This window comes from Brassica napus, chromosome A6 (genome assembly GCF_020379485.1).
Source record: "Brassica napus cultivar Da-Ae chromosome A6, Da-Ae, whole genome shotgun sequence".
NCBI lineage: Eukaryota > Viridiplantae > Streptophyta > Magnoliopsida > Brassicales > Brassicaceae > Brassica > Brassica napus.
This window is the reverse complement of record NC_063439.1, coordinates 7,979,367-7,995,579: the sequence shown is the minus strand read 5'-3', so window position 1 is coordinate 7,995,579 and position 16,213 is coordinate 7,979,367. Positions and strand designations below refer to the sequence as shown.

The 16,213-nt window shown below is 38.1% G+C and overlaps 5 protein-coding genes across 8 annotated transcripts; 2 read left to right on the top strand and 3 right to left on the bottom strand.

Annotated features, from left to right (window-relative positions):
- Positions 1 to 2,213: 2,213 nt before the first annotated feature.
- LOC106346964 (arabinosyltransferase RRA3) lies at positions 2,214 to 4,127 on the top strand. Its single transcript, XM_013786440.3, has 2 exons — positions 2,214 to 2,610; positions 2,828 to 4,127. Exons 1-2 carry the CDS (start codon positions 2,455 to 2,457, stop codon positions 3,941 to 3,943), a joined length of 1,272 nt encoding a protein of 423 aa, XP_013641894.1. The 5' UTR covers positions 2,214 to 2,454; the 3' UTR covers positions 3,944 to 4,127.
- A 66-nt stretch (positions 4,128 to 4,193) lies between these two features.
- LOC106346965 (protein BRASSINAZOLE-RESISTANT 2) lies at positions 4,194 to 5,822 on the bottom strand. Of its 2 annotated transcripts, none has more exons than XM_013786441.3 (3): positions 5,737 to 5,822; positions 5,278 to 5,612; positions 4,194 to 5,170 (listed from the first exon to the last, which is right to left on the bottom strand). In XM_013786441.3, the coding sequence occupies exons 2-3, from the start codon at positions 5,536 to 5,538 to the stop codon at positions 4,436 to 4,438; spliced, it is 996 nt and encodes a 331-aa protein (XP_013641895.1). In that variant the 5' UTR covers positions 5,539 to 5,612; positions 5,737 to 5,822; the 3' UTR covers positions 4,194 to 4,435. The 2 variants fall into 2 exon arrangements, with proteins under 2 accessions (XP_013641895.1, XP_048638446.1); XM_048782489.1 differs by having other exon boundaries at positions 5,757 to 5,805.
- A 976-nt stretch (positions 5,823 to 6,798) lies between these two features.
- Positions 6,799 to 9,072, bottom strand: LOC106346966 (methyltransferase-like protein 2). Its single transcript, XM_013786442.3, has 8 exons — positions 8,473 to 9,072; positions 8,268 to 8,395; positions 8,135 to 8,168; positions 7,936 to 8,011; positions 7,644 to 7,821; positions 7,468 to 7,557; positions 7,298 to 7,397; positions 6,799 to 7,180 (listed from the first exon to the last, which is right to left on the bottom strand). The coding sequence occupies exons 1-8, from the start codon at positions 8,960 to 8,962 to the stop codon at positions 7,041 to 7,043; spliced, it is 1,236 nt and encodes a 411-aa protein (XP_013641896.2). The 5' UTR covers positions 8,963 to 9,072; the 3' UTR covers positions 6,799 to 7,040.
- Positions 9,073 to 10,642: 1,570 nt separating this feature from the next.
- Positions 10,643 to 13,530, top strand: BNAA06G13440D. Of its 2 annotated transcripts, none has more exons than XM_013786444.3 (6): positions 10,643 to 11,058; positions 12,158 to 12,284; positions 12,526 to 12,668; positions 12,810 to 12,872; positions 12,965 to 13,033; positions 13,136 to 13,530. In XM_013786444.3, exons 1-6 carry the CDS (start codon positions 10,846 to 10,848, stop codon positions 13,250 to 13,252), a joined length of 732 nt encoding a protein of 243 aa, XP_013641898.2. In that variant the 5' UTR covers positions 10,643 to 10,845; the 3' UTR covers positions 13,253 to 13,530. The 2 variants fall into 2 exon arrangements, with proteins under 2 accessions (XP_013641898.2, XP_013641897.2); XM_013786443.3 differs by having other exon boundaries at positions 12,511 to 12,668.
- Positions 13,531 to 14,518: 988 nt separating this feature from the next.
- On the bottom strand, positions 14,519 to 15,695 carry LOC106346968 (pathogenesis-related protein 5). 2 transcript variants are annotated; one of them, XM_013786445.3, is made up of 2 exons: positions 15,558 to 15,695; positions 14,519 to 15,359 (listed from the first exon to the last, which is right to left on the bottom strand). In XM_013786445.3, the coding sequence occupies exons 1-2, from the start codon at positions 15,610 to 15,612 to the stop codon at positions 14,668 to 14,670; spliced, it is 747 nt and encodes a 248-aa protein (XP_013641899.1). In that variant the 5' UTR covers positions 15,613 to 15,695; the 3' UTR covers positions 14,519 to 14,667. The 2 variants fall into 2 exon arrangements, with proteins under 2 accessions (XP_013641899.1, XP_013641900.1); XM_013786446.3 differs by having other exon boundaries at positions 14,519 to 15,353; positions 15,558 to 15,678.
- Positions 15,696 to 16,213: the final 518 nt, after the last annotated feature.

Here is a 16,213-nt window from a genome sequence, read left to right as displayed (position 1 = left end):
TGTGTTAATATCCGGTGTGACCTGCGCGTTAATGTATCGGAGAGCATCCTCGGGATTACCCGGAGAAGACGTGGTGAAAAGGTTTTGGAAATATGTGGTGGCCACACGCTCAACTCCTTCATCGTCCTCTACCCATCCACCTGCCGGGTTCCGTAGTTTAATAATCCGGTTCCTCCCCCGTCTTTGCTTCGTAGATGCATGGAAGAATTTGGTATTATAATCTCCTTCTTTTAACCAAAGGAATCTGCTCTTTTGTTTCCAATAAAGCTCTTCCTCTCTATAGGCTGAGCAGAGATTCCATTTGAGATTTAGAATTTCTTCACTCGATGCACCGTCCTCTGTCTGCGCCGTTTCGAGAAGAGCCTTGATATCCTCGATCTTTTTTGCAGAATTTGTTGGATTTGCCTTCTTCCAGCGAGAAATGGCACGTCGGACATTACTGATTTTAAAATGTAGCTCACTAGCACCTCTACCCGAGGAGGAGATCCCCCAGCCATCTTTAATAGCGTCTTCCAAGCCATCTTTCCCCAACCATCTCTTATCAAACTTGAAACTACGTTGAACCCTGACATCTCGAGATTGGATCCTTGCCAAAACGGGCCGATGGTCTGATCCCCAGAGCTTTAGATACTTCACATTTGTGTGGGAAAAAAGATGATGCCACTCTTCGTTACCGATAGCACGATCCAAGCGGCATTGAACCTTGCCAGATCGTCGGAAACCCACCCAAGACATCGGGTTCCCTTTATATGGGAACTCAATCATACCACAGTTGGCAATCATTGTTCTGAATGGTAAAAATGAGGATTCCTGTCGTTTTCGTCCGCCTTTCTTCTCATCATTACCCGTAATTTCATTGAAGTCCCCGATCATGAACCAAGCTCCTGTTCGTACTAGACTTTTGCGTGTAAGACGTTCCCATACATATTCTCGGCACTCAATGACCGGATCACCATAAACAAACGTCAGAAAGGTTTTGCGCCCTTCAATTGACGCTTCAATGTCAATCATGCGCTTATCCGAATAGAGAATTTTAACATTAAAAGAATCTAAATAAAAAAGAGCTAGTCCACCGCTTCTACCCTCCGGTTCCACGGTGAACAATTTATTATAACCAAAAGAAGTCTGAAAATCTTGCATAAAAGAAAAAGAGTTTTTTGTTTCTGATAGAAAAAGAAAAGAAGGTGCAAAAAAACGGTGCAGCTCTCGTAAGTGTTGCTTTGTCAAGTAGGCGCCTGCCCCTTGACAATTCCAAGAAATGATGTTCATATCTTCTTACTGGGTGGTTTCTGGGACACCACCGAACCTGAAAGAGATATAATTTTCTTACTAACAGTAGAAGGAAACACCTCATGACGAGGGAGTTTTTGAGTACTAGGCTTAGGAGCCATACCCGATCCTTTTGTTTTCTTGGGGGAGGATCGTCCCCTGTGTGCTACTAGCTTCTTGGATGCACGTGCCCCCTTAACTTCCGAGGTATGAGCAAACTTCTTCTTCAGAAGACCCTTACAGACATTCTCTTCAAAATGTTTGAATAATGTTAAATTCTTTGCAAAGTGATGCACACAACCCAAAATTTCAGCTGAAACCACGTTCTTGATCACTAAGATAGACGTTTGGTAGTAAAGATGCGATTCAAGGCATGACAGCTTACGCTAATCTCAATCACGTTGAGTGTTTGGTCTATCATGTGTGATCGTGCTAGCAAGTGGATTATAGATGTGAGGAGTTATTTAGGCTTTTTTTTTTCTATCTCTCTCAAATCTTTCTTTAGGTACAAGAGAATTACTAATTTTTAGAATAGAATTGTAAAGAATGGATTTATTCCCCTAGATTTCAAAAAAAAAAAAACACTACCATTTAAATGGAATAAAAAGACAAATCTCATTCTAATGATTCATATAGAATAAAATGAAATAGTCATAAAACATTTATGATTACAAAGCTCATAAATAAAATGCAATAAGATGGAATGAAATTCTTTTTTTTCTTTATAATTCTATGACTTTCTTTATTCCATTCATTTGCATCCTGTTTTTTTTTTTAATTTCATTCATTCATAATATTCATAAAATTAATTACCACTTACAGGTTTTATATTTTGCTTATGTTGACCGTCAGATGTATCAAGTCATCTCATCGAACGGTCCAGCCTTCATTTGAAACTTGAGAAATAAATCTACACCGTGAAGTAGAGGAACACTACTTAGCAGCCTCTGATTCATCGTCGTCGTCGTTGTCTACGCAGAACAGGCCAATCAAGCTCTCTCTTCTTCTCTCAACAACTTCAAACCCCACCGAAAGAAAACAACCACATTTTCTAGGGCTTTGTCTGAAAAATTCTCTGATCCAGCTGCACACTGTTCCAAACTTTTCTCGTTTGGGTAAATCAGAGAAGGAGTCACGTCATTCAGTTTAGCTTCTGCGTCTCCGGATCAGAGAAAGTCAACGGCCATGGCTGGTCGTAGAGACAGAACCCAACAGCTCCGTGGATCTCGAATCGCGATCGCCATCCTCATCGGTATCATCATCGGCTGCGTTTGCGCCGTTCTGTTCCCCAACGGCTTCTTCAACTCGAGCTCGTCTCTTACAGTTAATGAACGCGTCCAGGTACTCGATCTTGCGCCCTAAAACGTATAGAACAAGTTACATAGATTGATTTGACCTGAATTGAGAATCCCCTGCGCTAGTCTCACCCATTATAGGTCTTAAGTTGCAATGTGTTGTGTAATAAAAATGAAAACTTTTCTCTTGATGTTGTGTTTGTTAGAGATTAGTTTGAGGTTGTAGTTGACTTGGTGAAAGTTCATTACTTTCTTTGTTTCAGGTTGGATCATCTTCTTGTGAATCCCCCGCACGGATCAAGATGCTGAAATCAGACTTCGCATCTCTCTCTGAGAAGAACGCTGAGCTGAAGAAACAGATCAGGGAGCTAACGGAGAAGCTGCGTTTAGCTGAGCAAGGATCAGACAATGCAAGAAAACAAGTTCTGTCTTTAGGACCACAGATCAAGGCTGGTCCTTTCGGAACAGTCAAGAGTTTGAGAACTAATCCAACCATCCTCCCCGATGAATCCGTAAACCCGAGACTAGCTAAGATTCTAGAGGACATCGCTGTCGACAAAGAGGTGATCGTGGCTCTCGCAAACTCTAACGTCAAAGCAATGCTAGAGGTTCAGATCGCTAGCGTGAAGAGATTGGGTATCACTAACTACCTTGTCGTTGCGTTGGACGATTACATTGAGAACTTCTGTAAATCAAACGATGTTGCTTATTACAAGAGGGATCCGGACAAGGACGTGGACACGGTCGGGAAAACCGGAGGTAACCACGCTGTCTCTGGACTTAAGTTCCGTGTGTTGAGAGAGTTCTTGCAGCTCGGGTACGGCGTTCTCCTCTCGGATGTGGACATTGTCTTCTTGCAGAACCCGTTTAGGCATCTGTACAGAGACTCTGACGTTGAGTCGATGAGCGATGGGCATAGCAACATGACGGCTTACGGATTCAACGATGTGTTTGATGAGCCAGCCATGGGATGGGCTCGGTATGCTCACACCATGAGGATATGGGTTTTCAATTCCGGGTTTTTCTATCTAAGACCAACGGTTCCATCCATCGAGCTGCTGGATCGTGTAGCGGATAGGCTCTCCAAGGCTAAACTATGGGACCAAGCGGTTTTTAATGAGGAGTTGTTTTATCCTTCGCATCCTGACTACATTGGGCTCCATGCTTCGAAGAGAGTCATGGATATGTATGAGTTTATGAACAGTAAGGTGCTTTTCAAGACTGTTAGGAAGGATCAGGAACTGAAGAAGAAGGTGAAGCCGGTGATTGTTCATGTGAATTACCATCCAGATAAGCTTAATAGAATGCAAGCTGTCGTTGAGTTCTATGTAAACGGTAAGCAAGACGCACTTGATAGCTTCCCTGATGGTTCTGAATGATTCATTCACCTGAAAAAGCAGGGGTAGGCTCAAAAGTTTCACAGTTTCTTGACGTTTCGTGATTCTAATTTTACTTTTCCTTTATAGTTTTCATGTTTAATGCTTCATGTCATCTGCCTTCTTTTTTTGTATTATGAATTTTGTGTAACTTATGACTAAAATCTCAAGTCTTTTTTCTTTACAACTCTGTTCTTTTTACATGATGAATCCTTTTTCTTCCACATTATTCTCTCTGTTTCATCCTTAGCTATGTCTCAAATTCAAGCCAAATCATATTAAAATATTTGTAATGTCTTACAAGACTCTAAAAGGAATGATACATAATAGAAACATAACATCTTACACAGTCTATCTACAAAATAATGCAATGTGAAACAAACTCTTACTGGTACTATGAATATCGATTCTAGTACAAGAACCAGAACCAAGAACTGAACAACACACTAACACTCCAACATGCCACAACAGGTCCTTTTGTTCTTCATATATCAACTAACGACCTTTGGTGTTTCCAAGTGTGAGCTCCAGATCCTCCATAGCCACATCATGGATCCTCTCCCCTTCCCACGGCGTAACTTGCCTGTTCTCAAATTTAAACTCCGAGCTTTGACCAATCTCTTGGATTCCCGCAGTGTTTGGAGATAGCCGCTGAGGCACTGGTGGTTTCACTAGGTTGAAAGTAGGAGAAGCCGGCACTGCAGACGACACCCCATGGAAAGGCTGTTGCTGTTGTGAGAACTTCTGAAAGCTTATCCAATGACCAGAATCAACAGTTGAGGCGTCAGACTCATCACATTCAGGTATAGTAGCCGGAGCATTGAACTGGCGATGATGAGTGGGACTCGCAGGCGCAGATACCGCGTAGAACGGGTAGTTAAAAGAAGACATTGACTGTTTAGCAGCAATGGCCATGGACTGTTTGGTAAAAGACTCCCAAGTAGGTAACGGCTTGGGGTGCTTAGAGGTTGGTGAAGAGACAGGTGGAGTGACGGGAGCACTGTTTGAGATTCTGAGAGGAGGAAGCGACGAAGGGATCCCCCCGTTCCTGAGGAAAGGGAAGATGGTGGAGATGTTGTCGCCACGAGAAGGGCTAGGGAATGAAGACGACGATGGACTGACTTGGTAAGAAAGGATGGGACTCTCGAAAGGACTTTGGTTATAAGAAGAGGAGTAAGGAGTGGCTCGAGAGGATGATCCAGCCATATCACCAGGAAGAGGCTTATGTCCCTGACGGTCAAAGAAAATTTAACCAATGAAGAGATCTAAATATAGTAACTAGATCCATTTTTAGAAACTTTCAGACATATATATAAGGTCAGATCTAATAGGTATACCTTGCGATAAGTGGTTCCGTCTTCTTCAACCACCCAACCAGCTTCGGAACAAAGAGCCTTGAGGACTTCGTTGTTGTCGCAGTGCTTTGGGAGATTGTAGTTACCTTGAGCTCGAAGACCGTTATAGATCTTCGCAGCTACGGCTCTTCTCCTCCTCTCCCTCCTCCTGTTGTTCTCCCTCTCTCTCCACGACGGCTTCCTCCTCGTCGCCAACGCTGCTGCTGCTGCTGCTGACGTCGACGTCGCACCGTCAGACGTCATCTTCTTCTCTCAACCACCTTCGGAAAGAGTGAGAGGAGTTAGTGCTCACGAGGAAGCCGCTTTTTCTCTCTTCGCTGGAATGATGCAAAGAATCTTTCCCATTATTAAATAAATTAAAAAAAGCAAAAAACTGGATGATTGTGTTTTGACGTAAATTGGCCACGTGTCTATCTAGTTTTTGACGAATGGTGAAATTACCTGTGGCGTACGTAACTTACGGTGTGGTTTTGCGCAGTGAATCAGTTGAAGCAGTACGTTTATGTGTGTTTCTCTCGATCTGTGTAAAATGACCAGATTATAAAGAGAAGAGAGGAGAGACATGTGGGGTCCGGTTAATTGAAATGGGTCCCTTGATAGTATGACCGTGGAACACCCCACCTGATTGGTTTCTGGGACATGTTATTAGAAAACAAATTAATTTAAGCCTCATAATATTTAGTGATTTTTTATTATAATTAGAAATTAATTGTCACTATAGAGCCTATAGTGTGAAACAAAAACAAAAGAAATGCTCACTTTTGTCCTGATTAGTGCTGTATGTAAATATTATCATGTGCTATCTAATGATTGCTATCTTTTTCTTTTTACTTTGTTTGCTTTCTCACAAAATTTTATAAATTTTAATTGATAATATTGTGAAAACAAAATATGCAAATTGGATTCTGTTAGATGATTAAGCTGCCTGCCATCTTTAGACTAAACCCTTATGTAGTTATGGAGTATATTTATAAAATTTGGAAAGCTACTACCTCCATATATATAGTTCCACATTTGCTTATCATAAGCTAATCTCTGATTTTGTACAAACGTATTTACCATATCATAAGCTAATGTCAGGTTTAATATTTGATTTACAAAGACAAACTTGAAACCGTTTATGGTTGGATTATATATATCGTTGATATTTGTAAGCATATTATTTGATTGCTGTGACAATCAACTATACTTGGAATTATTGTTGTGGACCTTCCATTCATTGGTCTTGATTTTCTTTAATTTTCATGTTTTTTAAAAAACTGTATAGTTCATTGAACATAATAGGAAAATGGGATAGTGGATTTGCCCCACACATTGACCCATCAAAGCAGATATGATCTTCCAACGAGTAGACATTTATTGAATTCATTTACACGCTTTTGCTTTTAGTTATTCATGGTGTATATTTTAAAAAGAATTGAAATTCGAATAAATTGTGATATTAATACAGTATGTGATCTTACTCTACTGATGATATCTTATTTTTCTCTGAAACATCTGCCATGACAGGAGAAAAAAATTAGCTTTACTAAATTGATGGTACAATGATGTCAAAAGAAAAATGATGGTACAGTTCTGACTCTTTCAGACAATAATCTAACTGTAGCTCTTTCAGGCTTCGTCTTTATTTTAACGGTCGGCAAGACCTTCTAGCGCTAGCCGAAGGTCTCCTCACTGTATCCCCACAATGAAAATTGGCCCAAGCCAGGCTTCTTCTGGTTAAAAAATGTTTGTTAATGCACCCATTAATCTTTCAAGAAGTATCTCGAGTCCTGGAAGTGAAGCGGTTCGTTTCCCCAAGAGGTCCATCCAGATGCCATTTCCCTAGCAAATAGCTCAAGACACCGAGCTGGTTGAGACCCGGGAACATGTTTCTTTAGTATCTCTACACAAAAGTCCAAGTGAAAAGGAGAATCAGGGAACTTGTACAGCTAATATTTAATAAACTGCATTAAGCTCTTGAATTTGATGAAGATTGTAAAACAAAGATGTAGAAATATACCTCCAATTGGGGGTTTCCTCGAAAAATCTCCAGGGATGCTTATGATTATTTTGTTCTTATCCAAGAGTTCAAAATCTGACCTGTGTTTTGATTCTGCAAGCTGTAACATAGAAACAGAAGCTCAGTTTGCAGATTATCCAAGTAACAAAGACAATAATTGACTAACTTACCTCGGTAAAGCGGTAGCCTAGTATTAGATATTCATAAGGTTTATGATGGACCAGGTCCAGATCGCAAATCATTGTACCGTCTGGTTTCACCTATAACATTTTTACATAGACAACGTGAGAAAAGTTCAAATCATGTACCCAAACTCAGAAATCAAGAGGTGCAAGTTGGGATCAACCTTTAACCAATACATAGTAGCTGCGTACTTAACTCCCCACGCAGGGAATAGCTCTTTCTCAACAAAGTTAAGTAATTTCTCTCTATTGGTCACCCATAAAGCCACGAGAGCTCCTTCAGCATGAGTAAGCTGTTTGACTGGGAGGGATAAGAAGTATCTGTTTGGTAAAGTCGGATACCTAAAACAAGACCCAAAAAAAACATGTCCCATAAACTCTCATTCAAATGCAATAAACAATCTATTCCTCAAGTCGATATTAACATATTATATTACAGAGGCAGGAAGAACAAACTTTGACTTCTGATGAGCGCTTGCATTCTCCCAGGGCGGATCAATAACTATAAGATTGAAGCCTTCTTCATATTTAGCTGCACATATAACGTCAATAAGATAAATACATAACTAGGCTCAAAGTCGCCTACTGATATGGTCATGACTGATCGTTCTACAAGGGACTTTACTCTAAAGCAGCAATAAATCACAATAGTTACCAGGAACAAGGTTTCGGAGGTGCAGTAAATCAGACTTCAAGGCAACATGAAAACACGAGAAGAACCATATCACACATCAGCTTAGTCAAATAAAAATTCAATCTTTAGAGAGCAATCATAAATTAGCACAAACCATGTAGAAGCAGCTCTTTCTAGGCATTATATATCTCCTGTTGGAAAACTCAGCATCAATGTCTTCTTCTGTCTCGTTCACTACTAGATTATTGAACACCTTAAACACTCTCTCTTCACTGCACTTCTCTATTGAGCAGCAACCAATTAAGACCACATTATCAAATTCATTGTTTTTCAGATAAAGATATAGAGGAAGACAAAACCTTTGTTATCGTCACAACTCAGTGTTATCTCGTACAGAGGAGCTTGCCACACTCCTCCAAGCTCAACAAAAGAGACTTCATCCTCACAACACTTGGTCCTCAACAAACCACCATCATCATCACTACTTAGACCCTTTATTAAACTCAGCAACTCGGTTTCCTCTAAAAGCGATTCATACGCTTCGGATATAAACAGACTCGCCTCCTGATGGCGGAGATTAGAAGCTTGCTCTGCTGCGCTAGGAAGGTGAAAGATAGGGTCTTTCTGCTTATTCCGTTTACGCTTTCTCGTATTAGTAAGTTCGTTTGGTTGTTGTGGATTGAGATGCTTTGAGTTGAAGCAACGAGAGTAGTAACCACAAGGTGAAACCCTAAATCGAGTGTATGAACGGTTGATTATACGAACTGGGTCTAAGAAGAACCATTTAGAATCTTCGGATTCGTGGATACCTGAATCAAGGAAGCGAGCTAGCCGATCAGGTTTCGCCATTAACGGCTGTTTAACTCCCTTCTGCTTCAAACAAAACCCTCCAAGAACGATACTTTTATGAACTTTTCTTATAAGCCCCTTGAGTTTTTACAACTGGTCATAATTAACCCTAGGCTTTTGAATGTTTAAATTTAATCCTTAAAAAGATTACCGGTGAACTAACAGATTGCCGGTTTATTTATAGCTTTTTATGTTTTAAAGTATATTAAGAATTTGATTTTTTGATGGGAGGGAAGGAGGGAGGGAGATGGTAAGCATTAAAAGCTGTGAATAATTGAAGCAGGGGTTTGGTGAGGGGTCGCTTTGATAGTTTCCCCAAATATGGGGACGGTTTGTTTTATTTGTGGGGGTGGCCTTTGTAAACTGTGACTATGACAATCAGTGACCCCGTAAAAGTTATGGACAAATAATTGATTTAAAGCTGTGTAATTTTACATAGTAAAAAGTAAAAAAACCATTTCTCTTTTTAAATTAGTAATAAATTAATTCATACAAACAAAAACATAGCTTGATGGCTGCTGATTTGGTTTAAGGACCTTTCGTAACATCACTATCAACAGGTTTTCAATTAATCTTCCATAATCAAACTAAATAAAACAATTATAAGAAAAAAGTAAAGAAATTATTTTCTGCAAAATTCAGTCAACAAATAATTACATTTGTTACTTAATTGCTTTAAAAGTTTTAAAATTATTAGATATTAGTGTTTTTCCTCAGCAATGTTAATGTTTAAAAATTATTAGATATTAATATTGTTATGATTTGTTGTATTACTTGGTTTGAGATTTTCTAATTATAATATTAAATTTCGTTTTTATATCCATACAGTAATAATTCAAGGGGAGTGCAAAGAGTGCATATGCACAAAGTCCCACATTTTTAGCCAAAATTTCTTTATTATTCCTAAAATTTTTAGTTTTTACATATTAAAGGTTTGATTTTAAAATTTATGTCACTATTTAAAAAAAAATTAAAATGGCATAGGACCAATCTATTTTTTGAAACATGTATCCGTTGTATTATTTTTCTTAACAACACCATGATATTTAAAGAGTCGTATTGATTTGTAATTTTACAAACCATTCTACTTCTTGAAATCAAACAGAGTTATCATTTAATAAAGGTTTTTAGTCATTAAATGAGTTTATAATTATTGTAGACTGTTTATTTTGATGCATGTGTTCCATTAATTTCACTGATATTATATTCTAAACCAGCAATTGTTTCCTTGGATTCTTTTATTTTTTCTGATTACAGAACATAGTTTTACAACAACCAAAAAAAAACATTAAAAAAGAAAAAAATTCTACCAAAGAGAGAACCATTATACTAAAAGAGAAAACTTATTAGATAAGGACAGAGGCAAACTAAATTTCAAACAAAGGAAAAAAGTGACATGAAGAAGGATACAAGCGTAATTTACAGCGAAATGGGTCCCATTCATGCCTGTCTTTATTAAACACCAGTCAACCATTCAGGTCAATCGCGTGTCTAAAATTACGAAAAGTAACCTTCGGTTAAAAAAATCCAAAGAAATTTTTTGAAAAACCGGTTCTGTTTCTGCATAACGCATATAGTGTCAGTACAATGCTTACGTGGCGAGTTTTAATTGGTCAACGTGTTCGGAGCCGGTCGCTATCATCACCCTCTCTCTCTCTCTTCTCTTTCCCTCGCTTCCTCCTCTTTACTCTGTTTCTCTCTCTCTCTCTGCTTCTTCTTGTGGAACAACCCTAATAATTTTTTATACATTTTCAATATCTCCTTGGAGATCATCTAACTTTCACTCTCTGGCAATGCATGATCTTCGATCTTGTAGCAGTGTGGAGAGCTGAAATTCAGAATCTTTGTTTTCCCCTGAGACTTAATCTAATTAGACAAGAAGAATGCTGGAGACTGTGGATAGCTCGGGAGTCGTTAATGGAGGATTTCGTCAAGTAAAGAGCTTTTGCGGAGACAGCAGCAGCGAAGAGGAGTTAACTGTTCTGCCACGTCATACGAAAGTGGTGGTGACCGGAAACAACCGAACCAAATCGGTGCTTGTTGGTCTTCAAGGTGTTGTCAAAAAAGCTGTCGGTCTTGGTGGTTGGCATTGGCTGGTTAGTGAACCAAAGTTTCAATCTTTAGATTTTTTTTAGTAAGTGAAAAACGTTTCGATCCAATCTGGGTTTACTCTAGATTTATCAAATTTGAATTCAATCTATTGAATCTGTAAAGTTTTCGAATTTGGGTTTTTTCTTTTTCTTGAATTTCTGGATATGATTTAGTTTCTGGGAAATGTCTTTACTTAAATGATATATCATCATCAATGAGCTTCGATTTATTAGTTTACAGATTCATTAAGTAGTTGTAATGTTTCTCCTCGATTGAGCTTCTTTGCATGCATGTTGGCATTTAAGTTTACCATTATTGTTTTACTGGCTTTCTTACAACTGTTCAACCTTGCTTTTGGTGTTCTTTAGTTGTTAGGTTATTCATGAAGCCTACATTGATTTTTTCTTTTTTAATTTTGGTTTTTTCTGATTAAAACTTTGTTTGCATCTATTTGATGTTTCTTGCTGAGATTCAGGCTCAATCTCAGGAATCATCTGTAGGAGATAATGGGATTTTGAGTTAGGCAGAAAATAAAGACAACTTTATATTTTTCGCCCCTGTTGAACAAAAAAACATCATATCAAATGTGCACTTGTTATCTAATTCTCCATCATGTTTCTCCACCCTATGGATTCAAGCTGGCCTTTTGAAATTTAAGACTAATAAGAGTCTTTTTTTAATGATAATCATTTGTTTTTGGCTTTTTTTTTTGTTTAGTTGAGTCATTTTCTGTCGACTTTTCTTTTATCAAAATCTTTTTCTTCTGGTTGGTTTAGTATATAGTTTAATATTATAAATTGCGCTGCCAAGATCCTTTTTGTTTATAGTGTCTCTGTGTATGTGGACCAAAAAGGAGTTAACTTCACCATATTCTGGCTTTCAACTTTAAAGAGTAATCTGAATATTATATACGATTTTCTCTCAGTACTAGTTTTCTAGTTATGCGATATCACATTCCCACCAGTTCCCATGGAAAAATATGATAAAGTTTCTTTCAATGATAGGGGAATATATCATATCTACTCTTCTTCTTCTGGAGTTTATTTAAATGAATCTGTCAGTACTTGTTTATAGAGTAAAATATTTAATCCCAATCATTTTTAGGTACTGACAAATGGAATAGAAGTAAAGTTGCAGAGGAATGCACTAAGTGTCCTTGAAGCTCCTACTGGAAATGAAGTAGACGATGATCTTGATTTCGAAAATACACTGAGGAATGGTTCTGATATGAGTAAGTTTGATTCCTTGCCTTTCTTCAAGATTCTGATTTTCAAAATTTCCAGCAAAAAAGAAAAGGAATGAGTTTTATTTAAGGATTCTGTCAATTGTAAAAATACTTTGATAAGAGTTTTCTTAACTTTGTTTAGTCTGAGTTACTAAGAGGCATATTGTTCTTTGGACATACATAACATGTAACCTTTTTAAACTGATATTCTCAGCCTTGTTTCTTTGACAAGTTGTTTCTTTTCCAGCATCCGAGGACACTCTGAAGCCTCATAAGTCGAAGCTAAGAAGGCAGAGATCATCACGGTCATCTCTCAAGACCCTGAGCAGGTCTTTATCATCTGAGTCACAATCCAAAAGCTCTGCTTTTACTCCCCCTCAGAACATGATGGTATGCATTCAAAATCTTTGAGGTTTATTCCATTTGCTATTGAACATTATGCGACTGATCTTGTACTAATGTGATGTTTAAAAAAATGTTTTCAAAAAAAAAAAAATCTTGTACTAATGCGAGATTAAATGATTTCTGCAGAAGGTTGATCTAAGCAAACTGGAAATGCCTGCATTGCTGAAATATTGGCAACATTTCAACCTCGTAAGTTAGATTTTAAGAACTAAGAGAAAACCTTCTCTTTGCTCATCATTCTAGAAGTCTATGTCCTTTGCTCATGAATAAACTCCTTGTAGGTGGATGCAATTCCAAATCCATCAAAGGAGCAACTAATTGACATTGTTCAGAGACACTTTATGTCTCAGGTACATGCCTATATCCTTCTCAGACTTCACTTGATTCGTCTCATGTGTTATTATAATTTTGGTTCTGATAAAACAATTTAAATATGTTATGATATTTTTCAGCAAATGGATGAGCTTCAAGTTATTATGGGGTTTGTCCAAGCAGCAAAGAGAATGAAGAGAGCGTGCAAGTTGCAATCCAAAGAAGCCAGAAACACCGATCTTAACTGCATCAGCTAAAAGAAACAAGCCCTGACTTTTATAACAGTTCCTGTAAGTACAGTGATGCCAAACTTGTTTAACCATTTGTGGCTTGCTGCAGCTAGTCTTAGTTCGTTCTGGAGATGTTTGGCTAAGGAGTAGAATGTTGTTTCTTCTTGCTTCTGTTGTTTAGCCGTGTAAAAAAAAAAACAAATTACCCTGAAACCAAGAAGCATGACTCTCTAAAGCTCCCAATTTAAATTACTATATGTTCTGATACTTGGTTTGTTAGATTGTAAATATGTTTTTATATGACTTCTCTCACTCTTTCTTTTGTTTCAAAACGATTGGTATAGATTGAAACATAACTAATTGATAGCCCTGTTGCGAGTAGAAGAAGACATACAACGAAACTTCCTCTTCATCTCTCTCCATGCACTCATCTTCGTCCTTTTCTTTGCGCAATAAACAATATATTCAAGATTTTCTACTCTCTTTTCTTGCTGCAATCACATCTCTTACTCTCGAGACTTAACTTCATACTCTTACTCTCGCCTTCTTATATAAATGCAAGAACTCTCACGGCGGTCTCTTTTTCTGCCTCCCGGGTCCCGGCCCTTTCTTCTTCGCTTGACTACTAGTCCTTTGCTGGAGAATAAACGTATACGAACAAGAATCGCTGTTCATATACGACGATGATGACGATAAGGGTAAGTTAGCCTGGTGAGGAATGTGGATGCATTGCATGGTGAATTACTTTTATAGAACGCATGTGCCTCTGGATTAAAAAAAAAACAAGATACTAAAAGATTTGTATTCCACCACTAACAATGTACCAAACAATTAATTATTAGAATAAGATAAATCATATATGAAAAAATAATATTTTCTTCGAGCTTTTCTATTCCTAGGTTCTTAACTTTGGTATCTCACACTAAACAAAAACAAAATTATATTTAAATGAATAGAGTTCTCAATGTTAATTATCTAGAAGAATATTATTTTGGGATGCATATATCAGCATTTGAAAATCTTATTAATTTAGAAATACAGTGTTTTGTTTCTGTTGTAAATTGTGAAATATCCAAAACTAATGAACCTTTGCAATTAGGTTGCTCTTAGGAGAAAAAAATACACATCACGTTATTAACCAGTTAAGATTTCTGTTGTATCTGCGTTAATTGAGTGAGTAGAATCATTCATTGTTAAAAATACTATGAATATCAAACATATCGCTATATATGTTGGTAGTTCTCTAGTATAGTACTCTGCCATCTCATAAAACTAACTAATCATCATACGATATTTTTTCATAAATTTCATTCTGTAGGTTTATTATTTCTTATAATATCAGCCTGCGGAATTTATCACATCCCGCAAAAGCGTTTATTGCATTCAGCGATTACACGGTACATAATACTAGTTGCTAATAATGATAATGGTAATGGATGTATCTATGCTTTGGGACAGAAAACGATGGAGTAATTAGCATTGGTGCAAGTAAAAAGGCTCGTATTACGGTCGTCGTAAGCGTAGCTATACGCTCTAGGGCAAGCTGCTTTAAATATCTTCGACAATTCCGTCGGCGGGCAAGTCTCCGGTTTATCGAACGCACCGGTGCAACAATACTCAGGCTTTTTAAATGCCTCGCATGCGCTCCTACACGCCACAACGTTCGCTCCGTCCATAACGCGTTGGTCGTTCGGACAGCTCCCGTTCAGGTCCGAATCGCATCCACCGTTTTGGCAATCGCCTGAGCCGTCACGCGTTGTGAGTGCCATCTGGATGTTGTAACCATCGACCAGGCTTACGTCGTAGTTGTCCTGCCCGCCACCAGTGCCGATTGTGAATTCGGCGAGTGTGACCGGTGGAACTCCTCCTGCGCCTGCGCATTTTAGTTTGTTGCCGCAGTCTCCGGTGAGGCAACTTCCCGCGCCGGAGCCATCGAAGTTGCAGCCCGTTCGCCCCCATATTCGGCCAGACCATCCCGCAGGTGCGGTTACATCGACGGAAGCTCCTGGGGCTAATTCAAATCCCCCGTCGTTGAGTTGTACACCGTTGTCTCCGGTGAGGATTCCCGGCCAGACGGGGAAACTGCAGCTGTTCACGACGGTGAAGACGGTGCCGGATACGACGGTAACTGTGCCTTGCATAGTACACAATCAAAGTTACTTATATAGTTTTATTAGATTGTATTATATATCCTTTGAAATACTTGTACTATATCCTTTTCTATGCATGAAACAAGTACGTATTGTGAAAACTTATGCGGAACGCTGATAAGAACCATAATGATTTACTAGAAGATTAGAGCAAAGTGTACGTATCATGTGTGTACGTATACCTGTAGCTATGATGAAGGAGAAGAAGAGAAGGTGTAAACCAGAGAAACGCGCCATTTTTTTAAATTCTCAAGTATTAATCGAATGTGTAATGATGAATGTAGTAGTAAGTTCATGGCACGGATCCCTCTATTTATAGTAATCTTCTCAAGTGTGCAACCGAATGAATTCTATCATTTCTTCAAACAATATTTGACCAAGTTACAGACAGAACTAAATTCCACAAGTAGTTCTTTCACAGGCATAATAAAAAAATAAATGCAAAAAACGATATATAGACGACTTTGTAAGTAAAACAGGGGTTGGGGAGACTTGACAAAAACATACCATGTGATCTGATCTAGTTTGTAACATATGGTTGAATATTCTTTCTTTATTTGCTAAACTGGTTGAATATTCTTTTGTAATGGTTATTTCCTTGGTAGAGCCAAATTTAATTAAAGGCATCTAAGACAACAAATTTATATATCATTTTTCTAAAGATTCATCTGATACATAAGCTTGTATATGTGATTCATTAATTTGTCCTTTAGTTTTAGCATGTTCCGTCAGAAATTTTTGAATTATAATTTTCTTGCTGCCAGTCTAAGTCGTGTGTCCTTTTGCTAACTGATGTTGGGTATATGCGAGAAAAGCTAGTAGATATGGCAATTGCCAA

Bases quoted from the DNA above. Each gene is read 5' to 3' on its own strand.
- LOC106346966 (XM_013786442.3), bottom strand. From the start codon at position 8,962: ATGGCGAAACCTGATCGGCTAGCTCGCTTCCTTGATTCAGGTATCCAC. The intron at 7,558-7,643 runs GTTGATCCCAAC...AAAATGTTATAG, and splicing joins CTACTATGTATTGGTTAAAG to GTGAAACCAGACGGTACAAT. The intron at 7,398-7,467 runs GTAAGTTAGTCA...TCTATGTTACAG, and splicing joins TAGGCTACCGCTTTACCGAG to CTTGCAGAATCAAAACACAG.
- BNAA06G13440D (XM_013786443.3), top strand. From the start codon at position 10,846: ATGCTGGAGACTGTGGATAGCTCGGGAGTCGTTAATGGAGGATTTCGT. The intron at 12,285-12,510 runs GTAAGTTTGATT...TTCTTTGACAAG, and splicing joins GAGGAATGGTTCTGATATGA to TTGTTTCTTTTCCAGCATCC. The intron at 12,669-12,809 runs GTATGCATTCAA...TGATTTCTGCAG, and splicing joins CTCCCCCTCAGAACATGATG to AAGGTTGATCTAAGCAAACT.
- LOC106346965 (XM_013786441.3), bottom strand. From the start codon at position 5,538: ATGACGTCTGACGGTGCGACGTCGACGTCAGCAGCAGCAGCAGCAGCG. The intron at 5,171-5,277 runs GTATACCTATTA...TTTGACCGTCAG, and splicing joins ACGGAACCACTTATCGCAAG to GGACATAAGCCTCTTCCTGG.
- LOC106346968 (XM_013786445.3), bottom strand. From the start codon at position 15,612: ATGGCGCGTTTCTCTGGTTTACACCTTCTCTTCTTCTCCTTCATCATA. The intron at 15,360-15,557 runs GTATACGTACAC...GTACTATGCAAG, and splicing joins CTCCTTCATCATAGCTACAG to GCACAGTTACCGTCGTATCC.
- LOC106346964 (XM_013786440.3), top strand. From the start codon at position 2,455: ATGGCTGGTCGTAGAGACAGAACCCAACAGCTCCGTGGATCTCGAATC. The intron at 2,611-2,827 runs GTACTCGATCTT...TCTTTGTTTCAG, and splicing joins CAGTTAATGAACGCGTCCAG to GTTGGATCATCTTCTTGTGA.